The 25,634-nt window shown below is 49.7% G+C and overlaps 1 protein-coding gene across 4 annotated transcripts in view; it reads right to left on the bottom strand.

The window, feature by feature from the left end:
* Nucleotides 1–25,634, bottom strand: part of RELL2 (RELT like 2) — a 53,061-nt gene that overhangs the window by 14,299 nt on the left and 13,128 nt on the right. For all 4 annotated transcript variants that reach the window (XM_050963322.1, XM_050963321.1, XM_050963324.1 and 1 more), the window contains exon 6: nucleotides 17,604–18,165. In XM_050963322.1, coding sequence (XP_050819279.1) covers nucleotides 17,604–18,165 — 562 coding nt within the window. The remainder of the gene's footprint in view (nucleotides 1–17,603; nucleotides 18,166–25,634) is intronic.

Raw genomic sequence — 25,634 nt, 5'->3', positions numbered from 1 at the left:
GGAGCGGGGCCATGGAAGACCCCGAAGCAGACCGCAGCCGGGGTAAGTAAAAAAAAAAAAAATTAAAAAGGCGTCAAAGGCGCGGGGCCCAAGTCCTGGGAATTGGGCGAATCGGCCTAAAGCCGGCCCTGGACAGCAAAGGAAGCTAGAAGCCAAAATACCTTTGGGGATCTGGCCCTAAGTTACTACACCTGCTTGGAGTTGTCACGGAGTCCCCTGGCAATGCTCTGGAACTGCTCCCCACCAAGCCAATCAGGACTCTGGGGAGCCTCCTCTCCCTCGGAGCAGACTGTCTCCAGGGCAAAAAGCTCACACGGCTTCACCTCCTGGGTCTCTCTTTGGAGCATTCAGCATCCTCTGCCCCTCTCTGCACTTCCCACAGCGAGTCCGCCCAGGAGGGGTCCTGGGGAAGCCACTGGGTCCTGCCCCCCCCCGCTTTGCAGTCAGACGTGACTCTCAGCCAGCCAGTAAAACAGAGGTTTATTTGCTGACAGGAACCTGGTCTAAAACAGAGTTTGTAACTACAGACAACAGGACCCCCTTTAGTTAGGTCCATCTGGGGGGCAGTGAGCCAAACACCCACGTCTGCACTTCACTCCTCGTCCCCAGCCAGCTCCAGACTGAAATTCTCCAGCCCCTCCTTTCTGGCCTTTGTCTCTTTCCTGGGCCAGGAGGTCATCTGATCTTTGTCTCCAACACCTTCAGTTGGCACCTTTGCAGAGGAGGAGCCCAGGCTGTCAGCTGCTAGGAGACAGAGTGTCAGGCATTTATGTACACTGGCCCTTTGCTCTGCAGCAACCATACACCTTATCCCACCACCTAGATACTTAAGATCTGCATAGGGGACACTGAGGCACCAACACAGTATTCGGAGAAAACATTAAGAACATTCCCAGTTCATCACAGGAGTCCTCCCCAGTATTTCAGGGCATGGAAGGAAAGCTCAAGCCTCAAGTCCCTCACTCCTGAGCCTTTCCAGCTCAGAAATCCTTGCACAGCAAATGTCTAGCCAGTGTTCTTGTGTGTGGAGAGCTGTCTATGGAAGACTGTTTGTGGATGCTGTTCTAGGCATTACTACAAAACTTTGGGTATAGAAACCCTTTTCAGAGAAACATTTCCCCATGGAAATCTAGCAGGTAGGACAATTCCTCACAAACCAATTGCTCTGAGAGGGATTAATAGACCCTATGCTTGCAGCACATGAGGAAGGAAGCAGAGTCTTGTTGCTGCCACCCCGGGAGCGAAAAAGAGCCACTGTCTCCTCCCACGGTGTCTCCTCAGGGAGTGACATCACCAGTGCTTCTGCTCCTTAAGTCTCCTAACAAGTGAAATGGAGCCCTGTTGCTGCCATGTCCCAGATCTCCTGGGAGGCGACAAGTAGCCCCCACTAATTCTGGTTCAATGCCTTCCAGGGTTTGATACACAGGGAAATTCTCTACGAGTTGTCTGTATTCTTCACTATGCGTTTTCCAGGACAGTTACTGCATTAAAACAGTGTCAGAAAGAACCACACACAACTCTGGGAAATGTTTAGAATCTAAATCAACTCCCTTAAAAATAAAATCAGGAAATTCTTAGACCCTTGTTGAGTCAGTAAGATGGTGGACAAGGCTGACCAGAAAAAGGCAAAAACTAGAAAACCAAACATGAAATTCCCAAAAATATTCAAGGCTGGGGTTAGGTCATTAGTTGACCTTTGGTCCTGCCCATCACCAGCCAGTGGGGACACCAGGATGTTGCAGACAGTGCTGACTGACTAGCAAGAACAATATCACATTGTCTGTGGTTATGTGGGTTCTTTCTCCCTCTCTGAGGAAGATCTCACAGCCCAGGGCAGTGAGCAATGTAGAGGCCAGAGGGGGCCTGTCTCTGCATGCAGGTGTGAGGCTGAGGAGCCCTCCCTTCATTCAGCCCTGCTCAGAGGTCAGCTGCAATGTGTCTCAGGAGCACAGCCATGCTAGCAGCACTGCTAGCTCGGGGTGATACATGCTGCATTTGCTAAAGAGAGGTGGAGCTGCCAAGTCAGCCAGCATTTCTCCCAGCACACCCCTGCAACAGGGCACGTCCTATTATCCTCCCACACTAAAATGGGGCTGTGCCTACAGGGCACAAGGTAGTTCTACAGGAGGTGAGAGCCCATAGATCCCCACCTGCATGTGACAGGTGGGGCCGGGAATGAGATGGGTTTTCTGCTACTTCCAGTCTGCATAAGAAAAGCACCAGAGATAGGGTAATAAGTTGTTGGGCTCCTAGGGGACAGTAGGGGAAGGAGGGTGATGTCTGAAGAGTGCACATAGAGGGTAAGGTGAGAGAAACTCTGATTCTGAGACTGCAGTTGGAAGCAGAGTTGTGGGAGAGTGAGGCTGTCTATGTCCTTTGTGTGCATCCAGGAGGTAAGATTCAGGTTCCTTAGAGCCTACCAAGGGAGAGGAGTAGAGGCCAAATCTGGCCAGGATTGGCTGGGCCCAGCTCCTTAGAGATATATATAAGCACCAGACTCCTATTGGAATCAGTGGAAGCTATGATCCTAAATACCTTCGCGGAGCTGGGCTGTGGCCACTGACTAGATGTGTGAGAAGACCACAGCACTGAGAGGGCTCTCCTGGAAACCAAAGTGCAGTAAAGAGCGATCCCAGGCAGATGTAGACAGCGGGTGGGGACATGCAGGCAGCATTAAAGAAGGAACCAGGTTTTCCCGTGGAGGGACCAAGACTAGCCAGCCTGGGAAGATCATCATGCTGAATCCTGCCTGTGATTTCCAGATCCCAGGTACATGCAGCACAGAGAGGAGGAGGCGGGTGTGTGCATGTGCCCGGGCACCCAGAGGATGCAGACTCGAGTGAGAGCTGCAGAAAGAGGAAGAGGAGGCTAGAATGGCTCTACCATGACAGTGGAGGAGAAGGGGGCATGAGTGAGCTCTCCTGCCTCCTCTTAGAAAGCCTAGAGCAAGCGGTGACGTCCCCAGGGCACATGGCCCAGGTGCATCCCCTGCACTGGATCCACATGGGGCAGGAGCCCCAGGTCACACTCCGAGAGCCACAGCCTGAACCTTGAGAGAGAGTGAGAGACTGGCCACTGCTGGAGCTGCAATGTCTGCAGGGGAGCTGGATGGGCAGAGCTCCTTGTAATGAGCAGCGGGGAAGCGGCCTCTCAGTCTCTGATCGATCCAGGCCAAACCCCCTACAATATTGCCAGGGCAAGAGTTCCCTTCAGGATTGATTGGTGGCTGGAGAGTTGGGGGAGGAATTTACTGCAAAAAAAGAGTTAAAAACAAACTGAAAATAAAATGACCTGCACATAAACAATCATACAATGTTGTATGTACCCATGTACTCCTGGCCCTGTTCTCCTGCCTCTGTCTGTAGCTATCACTCATTGCAGTTTGTCCACCTAGATTGGAAGCTCTTTGGAAAAGTGCTGCTGTTCTCCTATGCATTTGTGCAGGACCCAGCACAACGGGGCCCCAGCAAATATTAATAAGAATAACAAGAGCAACAACAGCTTTGAATTTCCAGACAATGGCTTTGTGGGGGAGGGTCACATCTATGTCCTGGGATCGAGATGGTTCTGGAGCAGGAGGAAACGCATGAAATCAGAACATTATCTCTGTAATTGAGAGGACATGGCAGAAGGCTGAAATCCTACCTTGAGCAAGAGGCCAGATTACTTGGAGGTGAAGCAGATAGTGCTGAATGAAGGGAATAGAGGATCTGATGGAAAACCTCTCCCACCTCATAGAGCAAAGACTTTGGGTAGGCAACCTCAGCCCAGGCTGCTCAACCGGCCAGCAGCCAGGCTCAGACTCAGGGATTTGGGACTGGGTGCAGAGTCCAGCTTCACCTCTGGGACAGGAAATCCAGCAGATTAGGTAGTGGGGACTATAAAGCAGGGCAAAGAGCAGCACTTTGGCTCTGTCCTGCCCAGCCGTTGCCAGGACCCTGGGAATGAAAGGAATTAGAGGAAAGTCCTAGAGAAACAACAGGCTCCAGTCCTGAAGCAGTGAATGCGTTGCAGACCCTGGGCTCTTGGAGCAGAAATGGCCTGGTATTTGGTATGGTATTCTGTGGCTGGCTCTCTGCCTCAGGAACAGCGCTGGTTACTGACTCCTCCTTGTGATGGGCAGCTTCCTGTCAAGGCTGTTCTGTCTCTGGAGGAAGGAGAGCTGTGGGTGCAATGTGATTAACACACCAGCACCAAAACATGGCAGCCCTCTGAGCCAGAGGTCACAGATAGGCTTTACCCTGCTGGCCGCTATAGCACAAAGCAGTATTATATTTTTCTCTAGCTGCTAGAAACAGATGCCTTTTGGGCAAGGCAGGGATGACTGGCAGCCTCGATAGACTGTTCTCAGTTCCAGGTTATTAGGTGAAGTTTGGTCATGTGTGTCCAGAGGCACTGGACTGTGACTTTACTTTGGTGATCTAGTCTAATCCTGAAGTATTGTCGCCAGCACAGCAGATGGCAGAGATGGATTGACAGGGCACTTTTGCAAGCATGCTCTCCCTTGATCTTCAGAGATCACAGCTTTAACCACATTCACAGCCTGTTCAGGCAGTTGGTCTAATATTAGAGCCCTGAAGCCCTATTTTAGCTAGTTTAAAGTCTGCATTTGCAAAATGTTGCCAAATATGTCCTCCTAGGAGATTTTCCCACACTGTTTCTCTATCTCTTGAGGTCATCTAGGGATGGCTGGATTATCTTGACCTCTCCTGAGCTGCAGATACACCTAGAGGACTAGAGACTGAATGGGTCTGGAAGTAGTTAAGACCCAATAACAGCAATCGGCAACCTTAGCTGTAGGGGGCATGGAGGCTGCCAGGCTGCTATGTCTGAAGAAAGTCTACAAGAGAGTGCGATGACCCCAGCTCCAGGGCGTCAACCAGGGTGTGAGAGCTCTTGGAAGTTGATGATGTAATCTGATGGGATGGCTGATGGTTTACGTGTTTGTTTAGATTTATCAGACCACAAGAGCAGCCTGTTTCACCCTCCAGGTGCTCCTGACAACTGATTTAATAGATTATAGATTTTCAGAAAGCCTTTGACAAGGTCCCTCACCAAAGGCTTTTATGCAAAGTAAGCTGCCTCGGGATAAGCGGGAAGGTTCTCTCATAGATCGGTAACTGGTTAAAAGATAGGAAACAAAGGGTAGGTATAAATGGTCAGTTTTCTGAATGGAGAGAGGTAAATAGTGGTCCCCCCAGGTGTCTGTTCTAGGACCACTCCTATTCAATATATTCATAAATGATCCAGAAAAAGGGGTAAACAGTGAGGTGGCAAAATTTGCAGATGAAACAAAATTATTAAAGATAATTAAGACCCATGCAGACTGTGTAGAGCTATAAAAGAAACTCTCAAAACTGGGTGATGGGGCAACAAAATGGCAGATTAAATTTAATGTTGATAAACGCAAAGTAATGCACATTGGAAAGCATAATCCCAGCTATACCTATAAAATCTAAATTAGCTGTTACCACTCAAAGATATCTTGGAGTCGTTGTGGATAGTTCTCTGAAAACATCCGCTCAATGTGCAGTGGCAGTCAAAAAAGCAAACAGAATGCTGAGAATAATTAAGAAAGAGATAGGTAATAGGACAGAAAATATCATGTTGCCTCTATAAGTCTATGGTATGCCCACATCTTGAATACTGTGTGCAGATGTGGTCATCCCATCTCAAAAAAGTTATATTGGAAATGGAAAAGGTTCAGAAAATGGCAACAAAAATGTTGGGGTATGGAATGGCTTCTGTATGAGGAGAGATTAATAAGACTGGGACTTTTCAGCTTGCAAAAGAGATGGCTACGGGGAGATATGATTGAGGTCTATAAAATCATGACTGGTGTAGAGAAAGTAGATAAGGAAGTGTTGTTTACTACTTCTCATAACACAAGAATTAGGGGTCACCAAATGAAATTAATAGGCAGCTAGTTTAAAACAAATAAAAGGAATTATTTCTTCACACAATGCACAGTCAACCTGTGGAACTCCTTGCCAGAGGATGTTGTGAAGGCCAAGACCATAATAGTCAGGATGGGCAGGAATGGAGTCCCAAGCCTCTGTTTTCCAAAAGCTGGGAATGAGCAACAGGGGATGGATCACTTGATCATATCCTGTTCTGCTCATTCCCTCTGGGGCACCTGGTACTGTTCACTGTCGGAAGACAGGATACTGGGCTAGATGGACCTTTGATCTGACCCAGTGGGGCCATTCTTATGTTCACAATCATTATACACAGGGAGACAGCAGTGAAGTATAATGGCTAAAGAAACGGCATAGTACTAATGAAAAAGAGCTACCTGCCACCACCTGAGCAGCACCCTTGACAGCTAATGAGAGGAGTCCAGCAGCATGCCCTGAAGATCAACAGAGTGAGGCCAGCATGGACCAGCGGGGGAAATGCTTCCCCAAGGAAAGGGCCCTTACCAGAACATCTTGTCCCGTAAACACCTGAAGATCAGAAGGCAGCCATGAGCCCTCTGGAGCAGGGCACTGGGGGTCTCTTTGCTTCCCAGTCGTCCCAAGACAATGAAGGCCAAGGAGAAGACAAATGTTGGGAATACTGATAGAAGGCATCTTGTAAAAGGAGATGACGTGGGACTCCCTAGCCCTTCTTGCAGAGCAGCGGCTGGCTTCCTAGGTCTCGGGGGACTGAGCCCACATAATCCAAAAGGACCAAGTGCTAGCGTCCCCTAAGGGCAAGGTGGATTCATCCCCAGAAGAACCCACAAACCAGGGGGATATTCAAGCTGAAGCACATAGGTAGGCCATAAGGACAAGTGCTCCTAGAGTGCAACTTGGGCACCATCCCAGAAGGCAGTGAGGTCATCAACAGCCACAGGACTGACCCCTTCAGGATGCGGTATGGGGAAATACAAACAAAGGAAGCAGGGAAAGGTTCCCAGCTCACAGCAGTAAAAGTCAATAACAGAGCCTACAGAAACCATGGCTCAGGCAGGACTGGTACCGAGGGAACCAGATCTGTGACCAGGATCTCAATCAAAGTAGCAGATGGTGCCAAAATAACTGATAACCTAGACTGACTGTCCCACTGCTGAGGATCCCTAACCAAAATACTGAGCACCAGAGAAGAGAGGTTGATGCATGCAGTGCTAAAAGGCTTCTCACCAAGGCAATTGAGCCCAGGGCAGCCATCACCAGAAAGCTCTGGCCCAATGCAGCAGAGACCCTCGGGTCTGTGGCTCCAGAGGCAGGCCCTCATCATTCTGGGCAGCAAAGCTGGTATAGTGCTATGCAGTCATGATGTCAAGACAAGGTGTGTGACTCATGGCTAGGCTTCTCCTTCTTCCTCAGCTCGGAGGATGAAACATCTGAGCCTTCCCAAAACTGGTGCCTGGCACATAGACTCTTCATTCAAGTCAGTGAGTGCTTGTGGTGGAGTCAGCCTCTTCCTACTCTTGTTGCTAGATTCTGGGAACATGACAAAAAGGCCCGAGTGTCCTTGCAGGCTCTTCAGATTGACTTTCAGACCTGATGCTTAGTGTCTGGGATGACATCACTGAGTGCTGGCTATTGCATTTAACCCAGGCAGAGAACCCATCTGGCTGCCTGTTCCTGATTCAATGAGCCAGAGTGTGGGTGGTGACTCCCCTGGACAGTTGGAGCTAGGAAGAGTGGCACCATCCCAGCAGCTGGAGCTCAGGGCGACTCTCTTGAGCTCTGTATGTGCATTAGGTAAAAGCATGGCACAAAGAGCTCAGCTGGGAACGTGCCCCTCCTCTAGGCAGAGAAGACATTGATCGTGCACCTCTGTCATGGCTCTGGCACCATCACAGAAAGGACACGGCTTGAGGCCAGAGGACTTGGCCTCAATTAGAAAGGAAAGGCCTGAAAACACAAAGAAAAAACAATGGCCCAATAGGTCCCAAAAGTGTGTAAAATGCCTGCCCCTAACGCTAACTCCTCCAGCCACATGGGAGGATTCCCAAAGTGTTTGCCTAATGTGGCTTCCACTGGACTCAGGGAAGAGTTAGGCTAGTGGGGAGCCCTGCTGAAAATCCCACTCTACAATTAAAATGCCGGCTCTGTCCTGAAAGGGCCCAACAGGGCAGCAGTGCACACTGCTGAGCTCCTGCTCACAGCCTACAGTAGCTGTGCATGAGGCTGGGGGCTCTGACCCCACAATGCTTGGTGATGCCATAGGAGGTGGGTTGTGCAGCCTCAGTGCAGACTGCCCTCCAGAAGGCTTGGGGCAGGGGGGGAGCGAGTTGTCACTAGAGAGCAGACCTATGCAGGCAGTGCTCAGGAACAGAGGAACAGCTATCACAATCTCCTCTGCCCTCTCCTAGCCTGCCTGCCCGGTGGGGCCTGTGGGCATCAGTGATGGGTGTTTGCCTGGATAGGACCATGGCATCAGCACACGGAAATACTAACAGATGATCACACAGGGTCCCCAGAGGCCGAAGGTTGTCACCAGCAATGGGGGCATTTCCTTGGTGGGCCGGTTTGTCACTGGGGAGGAGGCTTCTGGGATCTCATTGGGAGAAAGTTTTAGTGAATATTAAATGCTCTATTTGTCATCAGAGGTGTGGGCTGCGCATGGCCCCAGGACAGCCTGTCACAGCTGTGTTACCTAGCAGCTCTGTGTTCTTGGGGAATCAATGAGCAGTACCCAGCCTGCCTGACTCAAGAAAGACACTCCCCTCCCTTATAAGTGGTTTCTTTTTAAAATCTAGCAAGCAGTCTGATGATTAAGCTAGTTGCTTCTCTCTCTCTCTCTTTCTCCCCCCCACCCCGAGAGTGCGTTTTGGTTTCCTCATTTGCTCTGCAGCAACGCTCCTTGTACCTAAGCTAAAAGATCCCTGCAGCGCCCAAAAATCCTGTGGGGTTTACTAATCAAGTGGGTTACTACCAGAACCATTGTAAGGTGAAAGTGGGGACAGAGATGTGTGAACCTGGGACATATGAGGGTGGCAGCTTGGAAGTGCTGCTCGACCCAGCCTGCTCAGGTGTGCTCTGTTCCAGTGCGGTACCAATGGCATATCAGGGTGACAGCTTAGAGGTGCTGTTCGACCCAGCCTACTGAGTCCAAGGGCCTATGAGGGTGACAGCTTGGGAGTGCTGATAAACCTGGTCCTCTCAGACACGCTCTGTTAGTGTGTGTGTGTGTTAGTCTGATTCTGGGGCTGGAAGAACCCAGCCCTGGGGAACCTAAGTCCTGCAGGCTAGCTCCATTGGAGGAACTTGCAGCAGGGCTCCGTATGAGAACACAAGTGACACAAGCAGTACATTGATAGAAGTACAGAAACACCCTCCTCCCCCAAAGAGTAACTGTAATAAATGAGTATACCCAAGGCCAGTGCAACCACTAGGTGAACTAGGTGGCCGCCTAGGGCGCCTAGTGGTTGAAGGTGCCTAAAAGCCCACTCAGGTGAGGAGGTGGAGTGGAGGTGAGCTGGGGCAGGGGGGCGCGGGAAGGGCCACCCACAGTAATGGGTGGGGGGGGTGCACAGAGGAACCACTCGCCGCACCAGATCACCTCCACTCTGCTGAGCACACAGCCCCCACTCTAATTCTCCTCCAATCAGCGCCGCAAGCCTGGGAGGGGAGGAGAATTAGAGTGACACTGGCATGCTCAGTGGAGTAGGTGGAGCGGAGGTGAGCCGGGGTGGGATCCCTGGGCGGGGTTAGCTGCTGTGGTGGGGGGGCCTCTGCGGGTGGGATTAGCTGCAGAGTAGGGGGGCAGCTCAGGAAGGGTTCATTTCTCTTGTTAAAAGTGGTAAGCGTTGTGTGTATAGCGTGTGCATTCTGTTTTGGTGATCGATAAGTGGAAATTGAGTGGGATATTGCTGTGTGGGGCTCTTCCGCTGGTGGGAGACCCCGTAAACATGCAAAGGATTAAGCCCTGAGTCTACAGGGAAAGGGTGTTTGCCTCGAGACCACAAAGGAGTAGAGTTCGGAGACAACAGAGGGATAAAGTTGGGTGCCTTTTGCCTTGAGCCCTAGGAACTGGGTAAAGGTGCGTGCCTCTCAAGCGTAAGGAACAAAGAATTTTGTGCGGGTAACAATTAGGCCAACTAGTAATGTACAGAAAGTTTTCAGCGAAGGAGCACTCTTTGACATACACACCTGGGATGACCCCTGCTTTACTCTGAATCGGGCCAGCCCCAGGGTTGATCAAGTAGAAATCCTGAATGGAAAAAATGGGAAACCCTGGTGGAAATGGTTTCATTCCTCATGGCTCACAGAGTGGAAAGGTAAATCACCTGACCCACAAGGAATAGTATAATTGTCTTCTCCATTCTGCCAGCCACCCTTCTTGAGGCCATTGGAATATATGCCTCAGGTGGGTTTGTCAGTGCCTACTCCAATGTTGAGGCAGGAAAAGGCCAGAGAAGTCCTTGACTTATTATGGCCACCCTCACATAGGTCACTGCTTCATGTTCACCCTGCAATATTGGTCCTAGACTCTCCCAGTATATACAGGGAGAGTGGGAATTTGTTCTCTCTTCTCTGCCCCGTCACAGAACCCAAACACAAGCCATGACATCCCATCGTTGCACCAGAACTCTGCTGTTCACAAATGTCTGGAGTCTGATGCTGTCCAGGCTCTATGCTGTACTTGTGATCCCTCTGAGCCTCTGGAGGTGCTTGCCAGCTGGAGCCCAGGAAGTAAAATTGCTGTGCCACATGCATAGATTCTATGGGAATGGAAGCAACCCCCTGCCCTGCAGCATCACTACCAGTTCTACGCTGTTGGCAACTCCTTGGGTTGCCCCTGGGAAAGCATTGCCAATTGCACACAGAGTGCCACCGGGGAGTCACTCAAGTTTTGCTAACTAAGACCACACCAAAGTCTGTCCCATTCTTCTGTAAGCCATTGTGGTCTCAAAAGGGACATACACTATCAGATGCAACCAGTAACCACCTCAGAGGTGGCGGAAGGTGCAGGATAGTCCTGGTTTCCTCCGCTGTTTGGAGAGCAACCATGCCCCTACGTGTCATCATTGTTGTCGGAACCCAGATACCTCTGTTACCCGGAGATGAACTGCAGCTGTCTCTGATCATGCCAGCAGGCAAGAAGATCACATGGTTCCTTGCGAACTGGACTTTAGCTGGACATGACTTGATTCAGCAAGGTACCCCAGACTGGGTAGTTCCAGTAAAGGGCACACATTGTGACAAGCTCGTGCCAACAATTTGGTTTAAATTCTATGGGCACATTGTCATTTTGGAGGGCTTTCATGAGCCCAGATTGTACAGAATGGATGGAATTGGGCCAACAGCAAAAAACCATTTTAAATGTTGACCCTCTGATCATAGACCTCCCTCCCCTCTGACATTTAAGAGCCCCAATTTCAGTACCCCATCTGTTGAAACTGGATCAACAAGAACATTTGGTTCTTCAACCTCAGACTTCTCTGAAGGAGGTTCAAATCCACTTAGAAGGCATGAATATCTCTCAGATAGCACCTGTATGCGCTCCCTTGATTGGACCTAGCCATAAGGGTTGGGATGAACGGATAAGAATGTGGCAAGGGGCTGACCATGTAAAAAGCAATTGGATTGCACCTGTAGGAACAGGAAGCTCTTTAGCTGACATCGCAAACATAGAAGTTCTGGCTAATAAACTGTCATATGCTACTGAAAATATAGAAAAGATGGTGTGATAAATGAAAGGGGGAGGGGGGGTAGCTCCCTCTTATGGACACCCAGCCAGCCAGTTAGCTACAAAATCCCTTAGAAGCTGTTCTCTACTTGCTTTACCTGTAAAGGGTTAAAAAGTCCCCCTGCTATGCATAAGTAAAAGAAAGGGAGTGGGCACCTGACCAAAAGAGCCAATGGAAAGGCTAGAACTTTTTAAAATGGGAGAAAACTTCCCCTTTGTCTGTTTGTGGTTGCTCTCAGGGAGAGCAGACAGGGAGCAACTATGCTGTAAGAAGCTTGAGGCCAGGTATGAAAAATCATTGGTATCATGCCTAGAAACAACTCAGTTGAAATCCTAGATATGGGATCAGGAAATGTCTAGGAAGACACGATTAGGTTTATCCTTTTTATTTCTTTGTGGCTTTTGGACTCCTCTGTGCTAGCCCCAAGTGCTTTAGTTTTGCTTATAAGCTTAAAGCTGGACCTCAAGAAACTATTCTTGATGCTTAATCCTTGTAGTTGCTCTCTTTAAAACTAGCAATAACCTAAATTCCCAAAAGTATTTTCTTCCTTTACATTTTTAATAGAATTTACCTTTTTTTAAAAGAACAGAATTGAATTTTTGTGTCCTAAGAGGTTTGTGCACATTGTTTTAATTAGCTGGTGTTTTTCTTTCTCAGCTCTACCTGGTGAAAGGGCTTGAGGGTACCCCACTGGAAGGAATTCGCAAGTGCGCCTTCCTGGGCTCTCAAAGGGGTTCTGCACTTGGGTGGTGGCAGCATCTACCTATCCAAGGTCAGAGAAAAGCTGTAACCTTGGGAGTTTAATATAAGCCTGGAGTGGTCAGTATTAAATATTAGAATCCTTGAAGGCCCCCACCTTCTGCCCTAGAAGTGCCAGAGTGGGGAATCAACCTTGATAGATGGGAACCCCATTAACAGCATCTTTGAAACAGTTAAGTGAGGAACAGCAGTTAATAAGTAAGGTATTTCCTGGGTGGGAAAGACTCCTAGAAAAAATGTAGGGTTAATGATGTCTGGTGTACAGTCCCTCCAGAATAATGTCCCATTGACCTCCAGCATGTGAGCAAGCTCAGGCTCTCACTCAGAATGTAATCATGGGAATGATTCAGCAAGCCATAGCAGGACAAATTCCCATGGAGGCAATCAGCTTGATTTGGCTCATTGTAACAGAGGAAGAATTAGTCCTCTGGCCCTGGTGGAGACTAGTTAACGCTTCGTACAATCACCACCAGCAAAGCTTGCGGTTATTCTTGATAACTGTGGCAGGCAAAGAAATTAGAGTAATCCACCCAGTAGTCCCACTGGGATTACAGATTAATGATAACTCAGTAATGTACTCCAGAGATCCTAACACTTGGGCCTGGCAGAAAGATAATGTGTGGAACACAGTAAATGTAAAGGGGTGTAGGAGAAAAGAAGGTTTGGGCTAGATTTCTGAAGATCAAGCATTTGAGGAACATGATGAATGCTTCTTCCCACAACCTGGGAAGTCTCACCATTCCTTCAATGTTATCCAGGAGAAGGAGTCTGTTTTTAATCTATGTTGGTAAAGCATGTGCGTGTGTAAGTACGAGATGTAATATTGTATTGATTAATGGACATTGGATTCAACTCACAGTGCCCTATGTTAATCGCTGTTTCTGTAATGTAACCATTATTGTTAGTTGTAATAATAAGTTTACAGTGCCTATATGGACTATACAACATTTAAAAGCCTATCCTGAGTTCTACAAGGAGGTTTTCCCTCACTTAACTGGGAATGGGTCTCACTGCCATTAAGGGACTATTAACTCATCCCTCCTTATAAACTGAGCTGCAGAACTTTGGTGGGAGAATGGCAAACTCAAGATTCAATATCACAACCAGGAGATCTAGCAGCAACAGTTAAAAACACAGGCCATCACTCTTGGTGGGAGACTTTGCTTGAGTGGAGCCCCAGTACAACCGGTCTTTTGAATATGATGCTTCAGCCCATTGTAGTGATCATCGCTTTCCAAATTATACTAGCAATTGGTCTGGCTCGACTGGTATGCTGGATCCAGCAACTGATGCGTTGGCTGCAATGGATTGAAGGTCAAACCCGGTACCACAGAGTAAGGATGTGACGGGGATACTCACTCATCACAAGCACCTCATCAACGGGGGGACTTGTTACCTAGCACTCTGTGTTCTTGGGGAACCAGGGCACAGTACCTAGCCCATCTGACTCACGAAAAACACCCTCCCCCCCCCCAACCTCTGCTTGAACCAAATCTGCATCAGAAGAAAGACTTACAAAGAGCAATGAAAAGACAGTGAGAGACACACTTACATCCCTGGGATAAACGTGACAGGATTAAGGAAACTCCCCTAGCCCAGTGGTGAGCTGGAGCCGGTTCGCAGGAACCGTTTGCTAAATTTAGAAGCCCTTTTAGAACCGGTTGTTCCGGGACAACTGGTTCTATAAGAGCTTTATTTAACAAAAGCTTCATCAGCTATCCACTCCACTCCGGCCCCAGCTCACTTCCCCCTCCTCCCCTGAATGCTCCACCACCCCCTTTTCCTCCCCCCCCCCAGATGTTCGGGGGAAGCCTGAAACAAGCAGCAGGCCCGCAGAGAAGCTGGAGGGTGGGGGAGGTGTTAGGGAAGGCGGAGGTGCAGCCAGCCCAGCCCAGCCCAGCCGAGCGGCTCCCTCTGCCCTGGCTCCTGATCCCAGCCGAGTGGCTCCCCCGGCCAAGCACCCCCAGCCCTAGCTGGGTCCTGGCCCCAGCTCCGGCTCCATGGCTCCCTCCGGCCCGGCTTCTGGTCTCGGCTGAGCAGCACCATCCCAGTCCCGGCCAAGCGTCTCCAGTCCCAGCCTGTTCCAGCCCCAGCCAAGCGCCCCCAGCTCTAGCCCCGCAGCACCGGCCCGGCCCAGCTCAGGCCCCGCGGTGCCGGTCCCAGTCTCAGTCCCGGACCCGGCCGAGTGGCTTTGGGCCGGAGCTGGACCTGGTCCCAGCCGAGTGCCCCTGGACCTGGACTCAGCCTCGGTCCCGGCCCAGCGACTCCAGGCAGCGCAGTAAGGGGGCAAGGAGGGGGTGTTGGAAGAGGGCAGGGGAGTTTGGAGGGTTGTGGGGGCGCGGTCAGAGGGTAGGGAACAGGGGGATTTAATGCGGGCAAGGGTCTCAGGAGGGGGCAGTCAGGAAGGAGCAAGGTTTGGAAGGGGCAGTGGGGGACAGTCAGGGGCTGGGGTTCCAGGGTAGTCGGGAACAGAGAGAAGGGGTGGTTGCATGGGGCAGAGGTCCTGGGGGGACATCAAGAATGAGAGGAGGGGTTGGATGGGATGGCAGGAGGCAGTCAGGGGACAGGGAAGGGGGGGTGGATGGGGCAGGGGTTCTGGGGGGGGAGGCATCAAGGAACATGGGGGGTTTGATGGGCCACGACCCCCGGGAAGCGGCCACGACCACCAGGAGGCGGCCACGACCCCCTTGTGGGGTGAAGAGGAGGGAATCTGTTGTTAATATTTTGGCAGCTCATCACTGCCCTAGCCTCATTTGCATCGAAGATGGGAGAAGGAGGTATCTCTATTAGCATACAGAATGGAGAATAGAGATTCCAAGGCAAGAACAGCACGGAACTCTGGGACCAAAAAACAGGGCCGCCCAGAGGATTCAGAGGGCCTGGGGTCTTTGGCGGAGCGGGGCTCCCACCGCTGAATTGCCGCCGAAGACCAGGCACTTTGGCGGTGGGTCTTGGAGCGGAAGGACCCCCAGCCGCCAAATTGCCGCCGAAGATCTGGAGCAGAAGAAGCTCCCGGGGCCCGTGAGAGTTTTCTGGGGCCCCCGGAGCGAGTGAAAGACCCTGCTCCAGGGGCCCCAAAAAAACCCCTGTGGGGCCCGGGGCCTGGGGCAAATTGCCCCACTTGCCCCCCCCCAGGTGGCCCTGCCAGAAAAGCTGGGAAGCACTGCATCATGGGGGATCTCTGCTCCAGATGTTAATGAACCCATGCCTGCACACACCCAGCTCAGTAGTTATCAGACCAATTCTAGTAATAAATCCTTAATTGGTATCCAAAATAGTGAAGCTCCCTAACTGCATTGTGAGCTCCCTCCAATGAACACTGCCCAAAACCAGGAACGATCAGCTCCCATGTCTAGCCTGAACAAAACAACTTCGGTATTCTCCCTTGTTCACACATAAACAAATCTAGTGTTCTCTCTTGAACCATTTATACTTCTTTACAAAAACCCCTACCCATGCTCAAGTAAGTGTTCTGATGCCTGAATCCAAAACCTGTATCAGTTCCATTGGGACTTCATCTTCTCCTGACCGATCATGCTGGGGGCTCTGCCCGTCTCCGGCACTCCAGACCTGCAACTGCCCCACCACCTGGGACCCCCAATTGATTTCAAGCTTCATGGAGTGGTGAGAACCCAGCTCTCGCTCCTCTCTCTCAGGCCTTGGCTACACTGGCGCTTTACAGCGCTGCAACTTTCTCGCTCAGGGGTGTGAAAAAAAAAAAACCCCTGAGCGCTGCAAGACACAGCGCTGTAAAGCGCCAGTGTAAACAGTGCCCCAGCGCTGGGAGCGCGGCTTCCAGTGCTGCAAGCTAATCCCCATGGGGAGGTGGAGTACCTGCAGCGCTGGGAGAGGTCCTGGGGGCTCGCTGGCACTGCGACCACACTCGCACTTCAAAGCGCTGCCGCGGGGGAGCTCCCACGGCAGCGCTTTGAAGTTTCTAGTGTAGCCAAGCCCGTATAGCCTTCTAAACCTGACTTTAATAATCAAGTTTAAGTTATAATATTAAATCTAACTGTTTTGTTTGTTTGGCTCCCCTATGGTTATTAACTGGCAATACATAACTTTCATGATTAAGCTGGTTGCTTCTCTCTCTCTTTCTCTCCTTCCTCCCCTTGTGGGTGTTTTTGATTCCTCATTTGCTCTGCAGCAATGCTCATTGTACCTAAGCTAAAAGATCCTTGCAGCGCCCAAAAGTCCTGTGGGGTTTGCTAATCATGTGGGTTACTACCAGAACAATTGTAAGGTGAAAGTGGGGATAGGGACGTGCTGAAGCTGGGACATATGAGGGTGGCAGCTTGGAAGTGCTGCTCAACCCAGCCTGCTGAGTCCAGGGACATATAAGGAGTCAGCTTGTGAGTGCTGACTAGCCCGGTCCTCTCAGAGATAGAGAAAGAGAGAGATTCTGGGGCTGGAAGAACCCAGCCCTGGGGAGCCTAGGTCCTGCAGGCTAGTTCCATTGGGAGGGGACTTGCAGCAGGGGGAAGTAGAGCTCCTTATGAGAACACAAGTGACACAAGCAGTACATTGATGGTACAGACCCTCCCCCCACAGAAGAGTAACCCTAATAAATGAGGAGGATACCCCAAAATAACAGGCAAAGCTAGAAACAGCCGCCCCATGCAGGGAGCCCAGCCCTCCCTGAGAACATATTTGGCCTTTCCCCTGCCCCTCCCAGAAAAGGGCCATTTTCTCCCATCAGGGCCTGTGCTCAGGGAAGGAGACAGTTTCACATTACCAATGTCTGGGCAATTTCTACCTCAAGAAGCTGAGGTCCACCACACTAATGGGCAGAAGTCTGTGGGGCCTTTGCAGGCCTGGTGCTGAGGGAGCTGCTCTCAGAGAGCCCTTCCAATGCGCAGTTAAGCGGGAGTGGGCAGATCTGCTCCCTGTCTCCAGAACCCAACTCTAAAGGAAACCTGAACAATGATTCACAGCATAACACTTTGTCTGCTTGTCCTGCACTGTGCCCACTGTGCTGACTTCACATTGCACTAACTCAGTGGATCCGGGAACTCATGGTACCTGGTCTGCTCAGCAGCACCAAACACTTCCAGGCTTTGGATACGCTGTGCAGGCTTTGATATCTGCCTGAACTTTCTTATCCTCTTGTAGTTTTACACCCCTCAGTCACAACTCCCTGCAGTGACTGCTCAGGAAGCCCCAGGCGGACTTTGAATACCCTGCACTGGGTATGAGGAAGGAGTGGAGGGACCCTTACCTGTTGCCCTATGTCTTCCACTCTGGATTCTTTCCTGTTGGCATCCTTGTTTCCCACCATGGCAGCTCGAATTCCTTCTTGCACACCTTGGCTCCCTTTAACTTCTGCTGTTTCATTAGCTGCCCCTGGCACAGCCTCCTCCTGCAGGGCATTGCATGGCTCAGCCCATTTCACCTCCTCCTGCAAGTCTGCAGGGGCTCCAGCACTCTGCATTCCTGGGCCCTGAAGCCCCTCCCCCTTGCTTTGGTCATGTCCATTCCTTGGGGCAAGGTCTTGGAGATCAAAGTCCTGCAGCGAGCCTGTCTTACCAAACCTCTTCCCCACTGGCCCATTGGTGGGAGCATTTGCCTTGACTGGTGCATTGGGAGAATCCTCCCCTTGGCCTGTTCCATTTGGACAACCCTCTATCTGGATGGTTCCATTTTGCAGACCTTCCTGATGGACTTGTTCATTGCTGTGGGCTGCCGGGTCTTTGTCTCCAGCTTCCTTGCTGCCATCAGGAAGCGACACATCCTGCTGCTCTGGGAAAACGGGCTTCTTCTCAATGTGGGTCACATGAAACCTACAAGGGCAAAAGAGTCTGGTCACAAGTGGTGATGGCTGCCTCCTACAATCTCACCCAGCCCTTCAGTGTGCCAGCACTGCCCTCCAGCTTCAGACATCTTGTTCCCGTCCTATCGCCATGCCAATGCCACCCTCAGACATTGGACCCCTCGTTCCCATTCTGTCTCTATGCTGGTGCTGCACTACAGCCTCTGACCTCTTGTTCCTATATTATTGCTGTGCCAGTGCCACTTTCCAGCCTTGGACCTGTCATTTCCATCTGTGATAGGGTATGCATACCCCGAACTAGGCAGGAAAGGGTTAATCCCACACAATTGACAGAGGAAGTCCTGCCCCTCAAACCCTGCAGGGCATGTTCCAACTGCTGTGCTAGTATAAAGGAGAGCAGCCCAACTCAGTCTGTGCTGACCGCCAAGGAGGAAGGACCTGTGGTGGAGACTCCAGCCCAGAAGCTGTTACAGCCCTTGTCTGCGGGAGCTGGAGATCTAGAGACCCAGACTGGAGACCTGTTGCCTACAGCTGACCAGCTGGAGTCAGAGTCCCAGAGAGTTACCTGTGCCAAGGAGCCCAGAGAGCCTGACATCACATAGACTGTAGCTTCAGGAAGCCCGGTAGGAAGTGACCCAGGGAGATGGATATCTTAGTGGTATCTCCCACCCATATAAGGTCAGTGTGTTGCGGTTGAATTCCTCATAGACCCAGTGGTGGGCTATTCCGCCATTGTTATGGCCCTGGGTCGGGACCTGGTGTTGTTGGGTGGGCCTGGCTCCCCAACCCTGGCTGCCACACCCTTTGATGGCAGCCCCCAGATTTGGCCATTAGGTTGTGCATCCCTGCACTCAAGGGCCACTAGGCCACTCCACCTTGCACTCAAGGGTCGCTATATTGACTGTGGCGGCTAGGCACCATTACCCTGCACTCAAGAGTCAATACATTGACTCCGGCCACTAGGCCACATCGCCCTATGCTCATGGGCCGCCACATTGTCTCGGGCCATTAGGCTATGCTGTAAGGATAAGGCCTTTTTCTGTAGCCATATTATAAGGCCAAAAGCCTTTGTCTGCAGCCATCTTAGGAGAGCAGCAACCATTAGCTAAGAAGCAGGAAGTCACATCCTCACATTCCATCTAAATTACATTAAAACAACATAATATAAGGCTGTTAAGAAGGTGGTCCTGTCCTAATAGCACCCACCATCACCAGATAAAGAAACCAGAGCTTAAGATGGTTAAAGAAAAGTTAGTTTGATGTATCCTGTCAAGCAAGAACTCACTTATTAATAGTTGTGGTTGTGAAATCCTCATTTCTTTATTGTTTTATCTTTATGGTCCCCACTTCTCTATTGTTTGTCTATATGCTCTGTCTGGTTCTTTGATTGTTTCTGTCTGTTACATAATTAATTTTGCTAGGTGTAAATTAATTAAGGTGGTAGGGTATGATTAGGTTAGTGAATTTTATTATATGTTAGGATTGGTTAGTAAAATTTTAGTAAAATGTTTGGTTAAGGTATAGCTAAGCAGGACTCAAGTTTCACTATATAAACTGGGATCCAGGAATGAGACCAGCAGAAGGAACAGAAGAATAATAAGAAGGAAAGACCTGGAAGAAGATGAACTCACCTCTAATACACAGCCTAAGATCAAAGCTGTTAAGAATCCTCTGACCGACCGTGACGTGCAGCAAACAGAATCCAGATGAGACTGACCTTGCCTGGTCATCAGGGAAAGTCTACCTGCCTGATCAGGATTGGTGAGTATAGCATTATATGCTTAGCACATGTATTCTGCTTGGTTATTGTTAATAAATAGAGAATGATGATAAAGATATTACTGTGTAAGGCTCTTTCACTGGTAAAAGGTCCTGCAGACCCACAAAGAGTATGCCCCGAGCCCTAGGAATTGGGTAATGGGGGGTGTCTAAATTAAGAGGATTACACCTTGAGCTCTATGAACTGGGTAAAGGACGGTGCTCCCTAGTGTGTGTGAGTAACAGAGAATTTTGTGCGGGTAACAATGCAGCCCAGAACCAAAGGGCCACTGCTTTGACTCTGGCCATTGTCTGTTGAGGCCCAGGACAGTTGGATAGACTAATTGAGGTGTCAGCATACTCACAATCACCCCCCAGAGGGGGACGGGGTGTGCATACACCACCACACCATCCTATCTCCATCATGGTGCCACCCTCCAGCCTTCAACCCCTCGTTCTCATCCTATCGCTGTGCCAGCACCCCCTCCAGTCTCTGACCCCTAGCTCCTTTTATATTTTCTTTCAACATATTGTATTTGAATCCTGAATTCTCATTCTGACTCTTCCTTCAAGCTGGTACTCACGTCTGACCCCACCAAACCAACCCCTTCAGATGTCACTAATGATCTCTGACTTCCACTGGCCCTCCACACCACTTCAGCATGTTGACAACTGACCTCTGACTCTCTTCATGCAAACATCTTCATTATGCACATCCTGAACCCCTCACATCTTGCTCCTGCCCCTTGACCAAACTCCTCCTGACCCCAATTTACTTGCTCCTGCTCCTTGGACATGCTGCCCTCCCTGACCCTGATCCTCCTCTTTGTACACATTTCCCTTCATGCTTTGCAGAATGGCTGATGCTGTCATATTTGTCCTGCTAGCTGGACACAAAGCTCTGAAAGAGGCTGACAGACAGCAGCCGCCCATTTTAACCTCCTGGTGTAAGATGAGACCAGCCTGAAATCATCCTCCAAAGAGGGTACCATTTCAGTTGGGAATACCCTCTCAAGGGAGAAGACATGTGTGTCTCCATTTGTTCATACCTCACACCAGTTGGTATGAAGATCATCCAGTTAACTTTCCTACTGACATGCACAGGACAGTCCCACATGATTTCCAAATGGTACATTGCCCTGTCTGGCTCGGCTTCTGGAGAGAAGACATTTCTTCTGGTAAATGGAGCATTAGATCCTTCTCCCCTCCCCAGTGCCCAGTGGCCCTCCAAGCCATGAACTCTGAATGGAGCTTCCCCGTGTGGCTTAGCCAGCCTCTGACGGAAGAGGGGCCCAGCATTGCCCTTCCTTGACACATTCAGCCATGTATTAGTGCTGCTCCACTTTGCCGTTTGCAAGAGTCACTGGAGGCTGCTGGCAGCTTGCAAGAGTCACTGGAGGCTGCTGACAGTGGTGTCAGGAGTCTCCTGCGGCTGCCCCTGCATGGCAGGAGAGCATAAGTCACCTGCTGCTGGTGTAGAACTGATGAATTAAATTGTTTTTAAACGTTCACTTTATTAATATAACTACATAAGTAACGTTTTATGAATGAAACAACATTCATTCATAAAACCAGTTACCCCAATAACTGGCTAATTGACAATTAAGATGCTTGTTAAGAGCCATAGCTGTTTAGCCATTTGCTCTTGTAATTCTCACTGTCAATCAAATTCCTGTTTAAATCACTGAGACTTGCACTGTTTCAGCATGGTAACTTTTGTTCACCATTCATTACACTTGCCTACATAGTAATTTCTGTTCACTGCTTGCCATCCACTACACTTGTCTATATTGTAACTTCTGTTCACTGTTTGCCATATTGTAATTCAAACCTGTCATAAACAGATGGTTAAGGGTTAATGTCTCTTTTACCTGTAAAGGGTTAAAACGCTCAGTAAACCTGGCTGACACCTGACCAGAGGACCAATAGGGGGACAAGATACTTTAAATCTTGGTGGAGGGAAGTCTTTTGTTTGTGCCTTTTTTTTTTTTTTTTGTTCATTGGTTCGCTCTTGGGACTAAGAGGGACCAGACTTACACCTAGGCTCTCCAAATCTTTCTGAATCAGTCTTTTATGTTTCAAAATTGTAAGTAATAGCCAGGCAAGGCAGATTAGTCTTATTTTTGTTTTCTCAGCTTGTAAATGTTTCTTTTGCTGGAAGGATCTTTACCTCTGTCTGCTGTAACTCTGAACCTGAGGCTAGAGGGGGTTTCCTCTGGGCTATATAAATCTAAGTACCCTGTAAAGCATTTTCCATCCTGATTTTACAGAGATAATTTTTACCTTTTCTTTCTTTAATTAAAAACTTTCTTTTTAAGAATCTGATTAATTGATTGATTTTCCTTGTTTTAAGATCCAAGGGGATTGGGTCTGAACTCACCAGGGATTGGGGGGGGGGGAAAGGAGGGAGGATGGTTAATTCCTCCTTGTTTTAAGATCCAAGGAGTTTGGATCTGTGTGAAGCCTCTCAAGGCAACCCAGGGAGGGGAAAGTCTGGGGGGAAAGGAGGGGGGATGGTTAATTTCTCCTTGTTTTAAGATCCAAGGGGTTTGGATCTGTGTTCCCCAGGGAAGGTTTTAGGGGAACAGAAAGTGTGCCAGACACTAAATTCTGGCTGGTGGCAGCGTACCAGATCTAAGCTAGTAATTAAGCTTAGAAGTGTTCATGTAGGTCCCCACTTTTGCACTCTAAAGTTCAAAGTGAGGAAAGACACCTTGACAAAACCCCATTTTAAAACGCTTACTCCATTTTGTAAAAGTTTGCTGCTGCAAACCCTGGTGTAATCTTATTAGTTTAGATTAGATGTGTGAATGAGGTATGTATGGATGATAGAATCAACCTCCAGCATCAGCCTGTCCTGATGAAACAGAGTTTAAACACCAATGGCTGAAGATGCAGACAACAGCCCTAACAAAGTAAGAAGTGCATCTGACGAAGTGGGTATTCACCCACAAAAGCTCATGCTCCAATACGTCTGTTAGTCTATAAGGTGCCACAGGACTCTTCATTGCTTTTAAAGTAAGAAGAGTCCACCCTAAAAAGAAAAGAACAAAAGGTACAATAGAAGGAAGATCAAAGCCAGGTCTGAGACTGAAAGTCACGTCTGCAACCAACAGGTGATCAATCATCAAACCCAGAGGCAGCATGACACAGCAAGACCTATAGACTCTGGATTCAAACTAAAGCCTACAAAAAGAATGAGTGAGATGGAAGACCTTGAAGGGTAACATTCTGCTGCCAACATGGAAGGGCATCCGTGCATGCCCAACAGAGACCCAGCCCTTCCTTGTGCCCGGCTTTCCTGGCCAGTTAGCCACCACAAGCTACGAACCCAAGCTGCAAAATCAAGCCATGAACTCAAGCTACATTCAGGACTGGTAACTATGCAGCAGCTGCAGAATATTGTGTGTGTGTGTATAGGTATTAGTTATTGGTCATAAATCAAATTGTGTTATAATAAATGTGGCATCTTTGTCCTGCCCCCTGAAAAGATCCTATGTAGTTTTGTCGGCATAACACTGGGTCACTGGGCCTGTGAGCAAAGGGCACTGTGCTGATTATCGGCGAACATGCATCACTCAGCCAGCAGAGCCAAGCCAGGGAAGTGGGAATTGCCTACTTTCCCTAGGGGGAGAGGACACTGGGATCGGCTTCCCTTTGGCTTTTTATGGAAGGCAAGTAGTCACCTGGCACTGGGCAGAGGAGAAGCTGTCTCTCTCTCTACCAATATGGACTGTAAAGAGGCATGGGGTAGGGGCACTTGCCTGAGAGCAAGGAGACGTGGGCTCTGATCTTGCTCTGTTACTGGCTCATGGGATGACTTTGGGTGAGACCCTGTCCTCTCTCTTTCCTCAAATTGATATTAATGTAAGAGGCCAGTGTTGCCATGGATGGACACTCCTCTCTCTGCATAGACACAGTGCTGTGGTGTGGAACCATAAAGTGGGGGGGCCCCTAATGCTCATGTTGCCAGGAACCTGTTGGGCTGCATTAACTAAGAGGGGAGGAGTAAGGGGGCAGGAGACAGACTCCCCAAGACTTCTCCTTTCCACTGTGAACCCTATGAACCCCTTTACTCCAACTGCCACGGGACATAAACCCTTGTATCCAAACAGTACCGCCTATGGTATCGTGTAAAATTGCATGACCTGCTGGTGCCGGCACTCAGTGCGTGATGAATGGCCAGGCTGCGGATAAAGAGCTGTGTATGTGGACTGGAAATAGCGTCTTAAAATATGTCCTGGAGGCAGCTGCTAAACAAGCCTGCCCTTGGGAAAGGGAGGTAGATTTACCTGCGTGGCATGACTTGATTACAAGCAAAGGGCAATGGAAATACATTGATGGCTCAGAGAAACAAAGTGATTGAGCCAATCAGAAAAGCAAATTGGGCAGGGGATGAGGAGGACAGCATGGCGTCTGCATGCCAGCTGGGGAGAAGCACTCTGTCTGGGCTGTGCACTTGGAAGGAATATATTGCAAAGGTTTTGGACGATAAAAAGCAGTGGAGAGAAGCCATTAGTTACCCATCACTTAGAGCAGCGGTTCTCAAACTTTAGCAACCCAAGGACCCCCATTTTGATTTAAAGTTTTTTGAGAACCCTCAGATCCCCCCACTCAGCCCCAGGTCCTGCCTTCACTCCACCCCTTTCCCCAAGACCGCACCCTGTCTCTTCCTGCCCCCGCTCCTTCCCTGCCCCTCCTCTTCCCCGCCTCTTTCTCCCCCTTCCCTGATCGCACCCCTCCCTCGAGTGCATCCCATCCCCACTCCTCCACCTCCCTCCCAGCGCCTCCTACACGCCACAGAATAGCTGTTTTCCGGTCTGCAGGGGGCACTGAGAGGGAGAAGTTGATTAGCGGGGCCCGCGGACCCCCTGGAGTACCAGTTTGAGAAACGCTGACTTAGAGAACAAAGGGGTCAGACTCCTCTGATCCTGTGAACGGTGGAGCCTCCTGCCTTAGAGCCAGGCGATGCTGACAGTTTGATGGAAATGAGAAACCTGCTTAGGAAAAGATTAAAGCTTGCTAAAGTTAAGCTGCAGTCACTAGAAAGACTGTTTTTTGTTTGTAACCAGACCTGTCTTTTTCTTGCTTAGTATCACTTAAATCTCTGCTCTTTATTAATAAACTTATTCTTAGTTTTACTATAAACTGCCTCCGTGCTGTGGACTAAGATGAAGTGGGTGTCCGCGGCTGGGCTAACAGGCTAGTGGGGTGTACTGTCTCTTTGGAGGCAGTGAAGCTTATCATTTCTGTGAGTGTCCAGTGAGAGGGACTGGTCGCTGCTTGGGATGTCACTGGGGAACTCAGGAGCTGGGGTTCGCTGACTGATACTGCAAGGCAAGGCTTCAACTAGCGGAGTCGCAAGGAGCCGGTGGTAAGGCAGGCTGGCATGGCGGGGGGCTGACACACAGTTTAAGCACCAGCAAAGCTCTCCCTTGCTAAGGCAGAGAAGTAACACAGATGCTTATGGTTCTGGGCTCCCTGAGGAGAGCATCACAAACAGTAACTGCTAAGGCTGACAGAAATGTGGTAGAGACACAGTGCAGGAGGGAACATCTTTTGTTGGATCAGCTTCTATTGGTTGAAGGAACAAGTTTTCGAGCTACATACCTTCCACCTACAGAAGTTGGTCCAATAAAACATATTACCTCACCCTCCTTGTCTCTTTCAGAACCTAGGGCCAACCTGGCTACAGCACCAGTGCAGACAGACATGTGGTGG

Source organism: Gopherus flavomarginatus, chromosome 7 (assembly GCF_025201925.1).
Source record: "Gopherus flavomarginatus isolate rGopFla2 chromosome 7, rGopFla2.mat.asm, whole genome shotgun sequence".
Classification (NCBI taxonomy): Eukaryota; Metazoa; Chordata; order Testudines; family Testudinidae; genus Gopherus; species Gopherus flavomarginatus.
The sequence above is the reverse complement of the archived record's forward strand: the minus strand, read 5'-3'. Positions and strand labels throughout refer to the sequence as shown.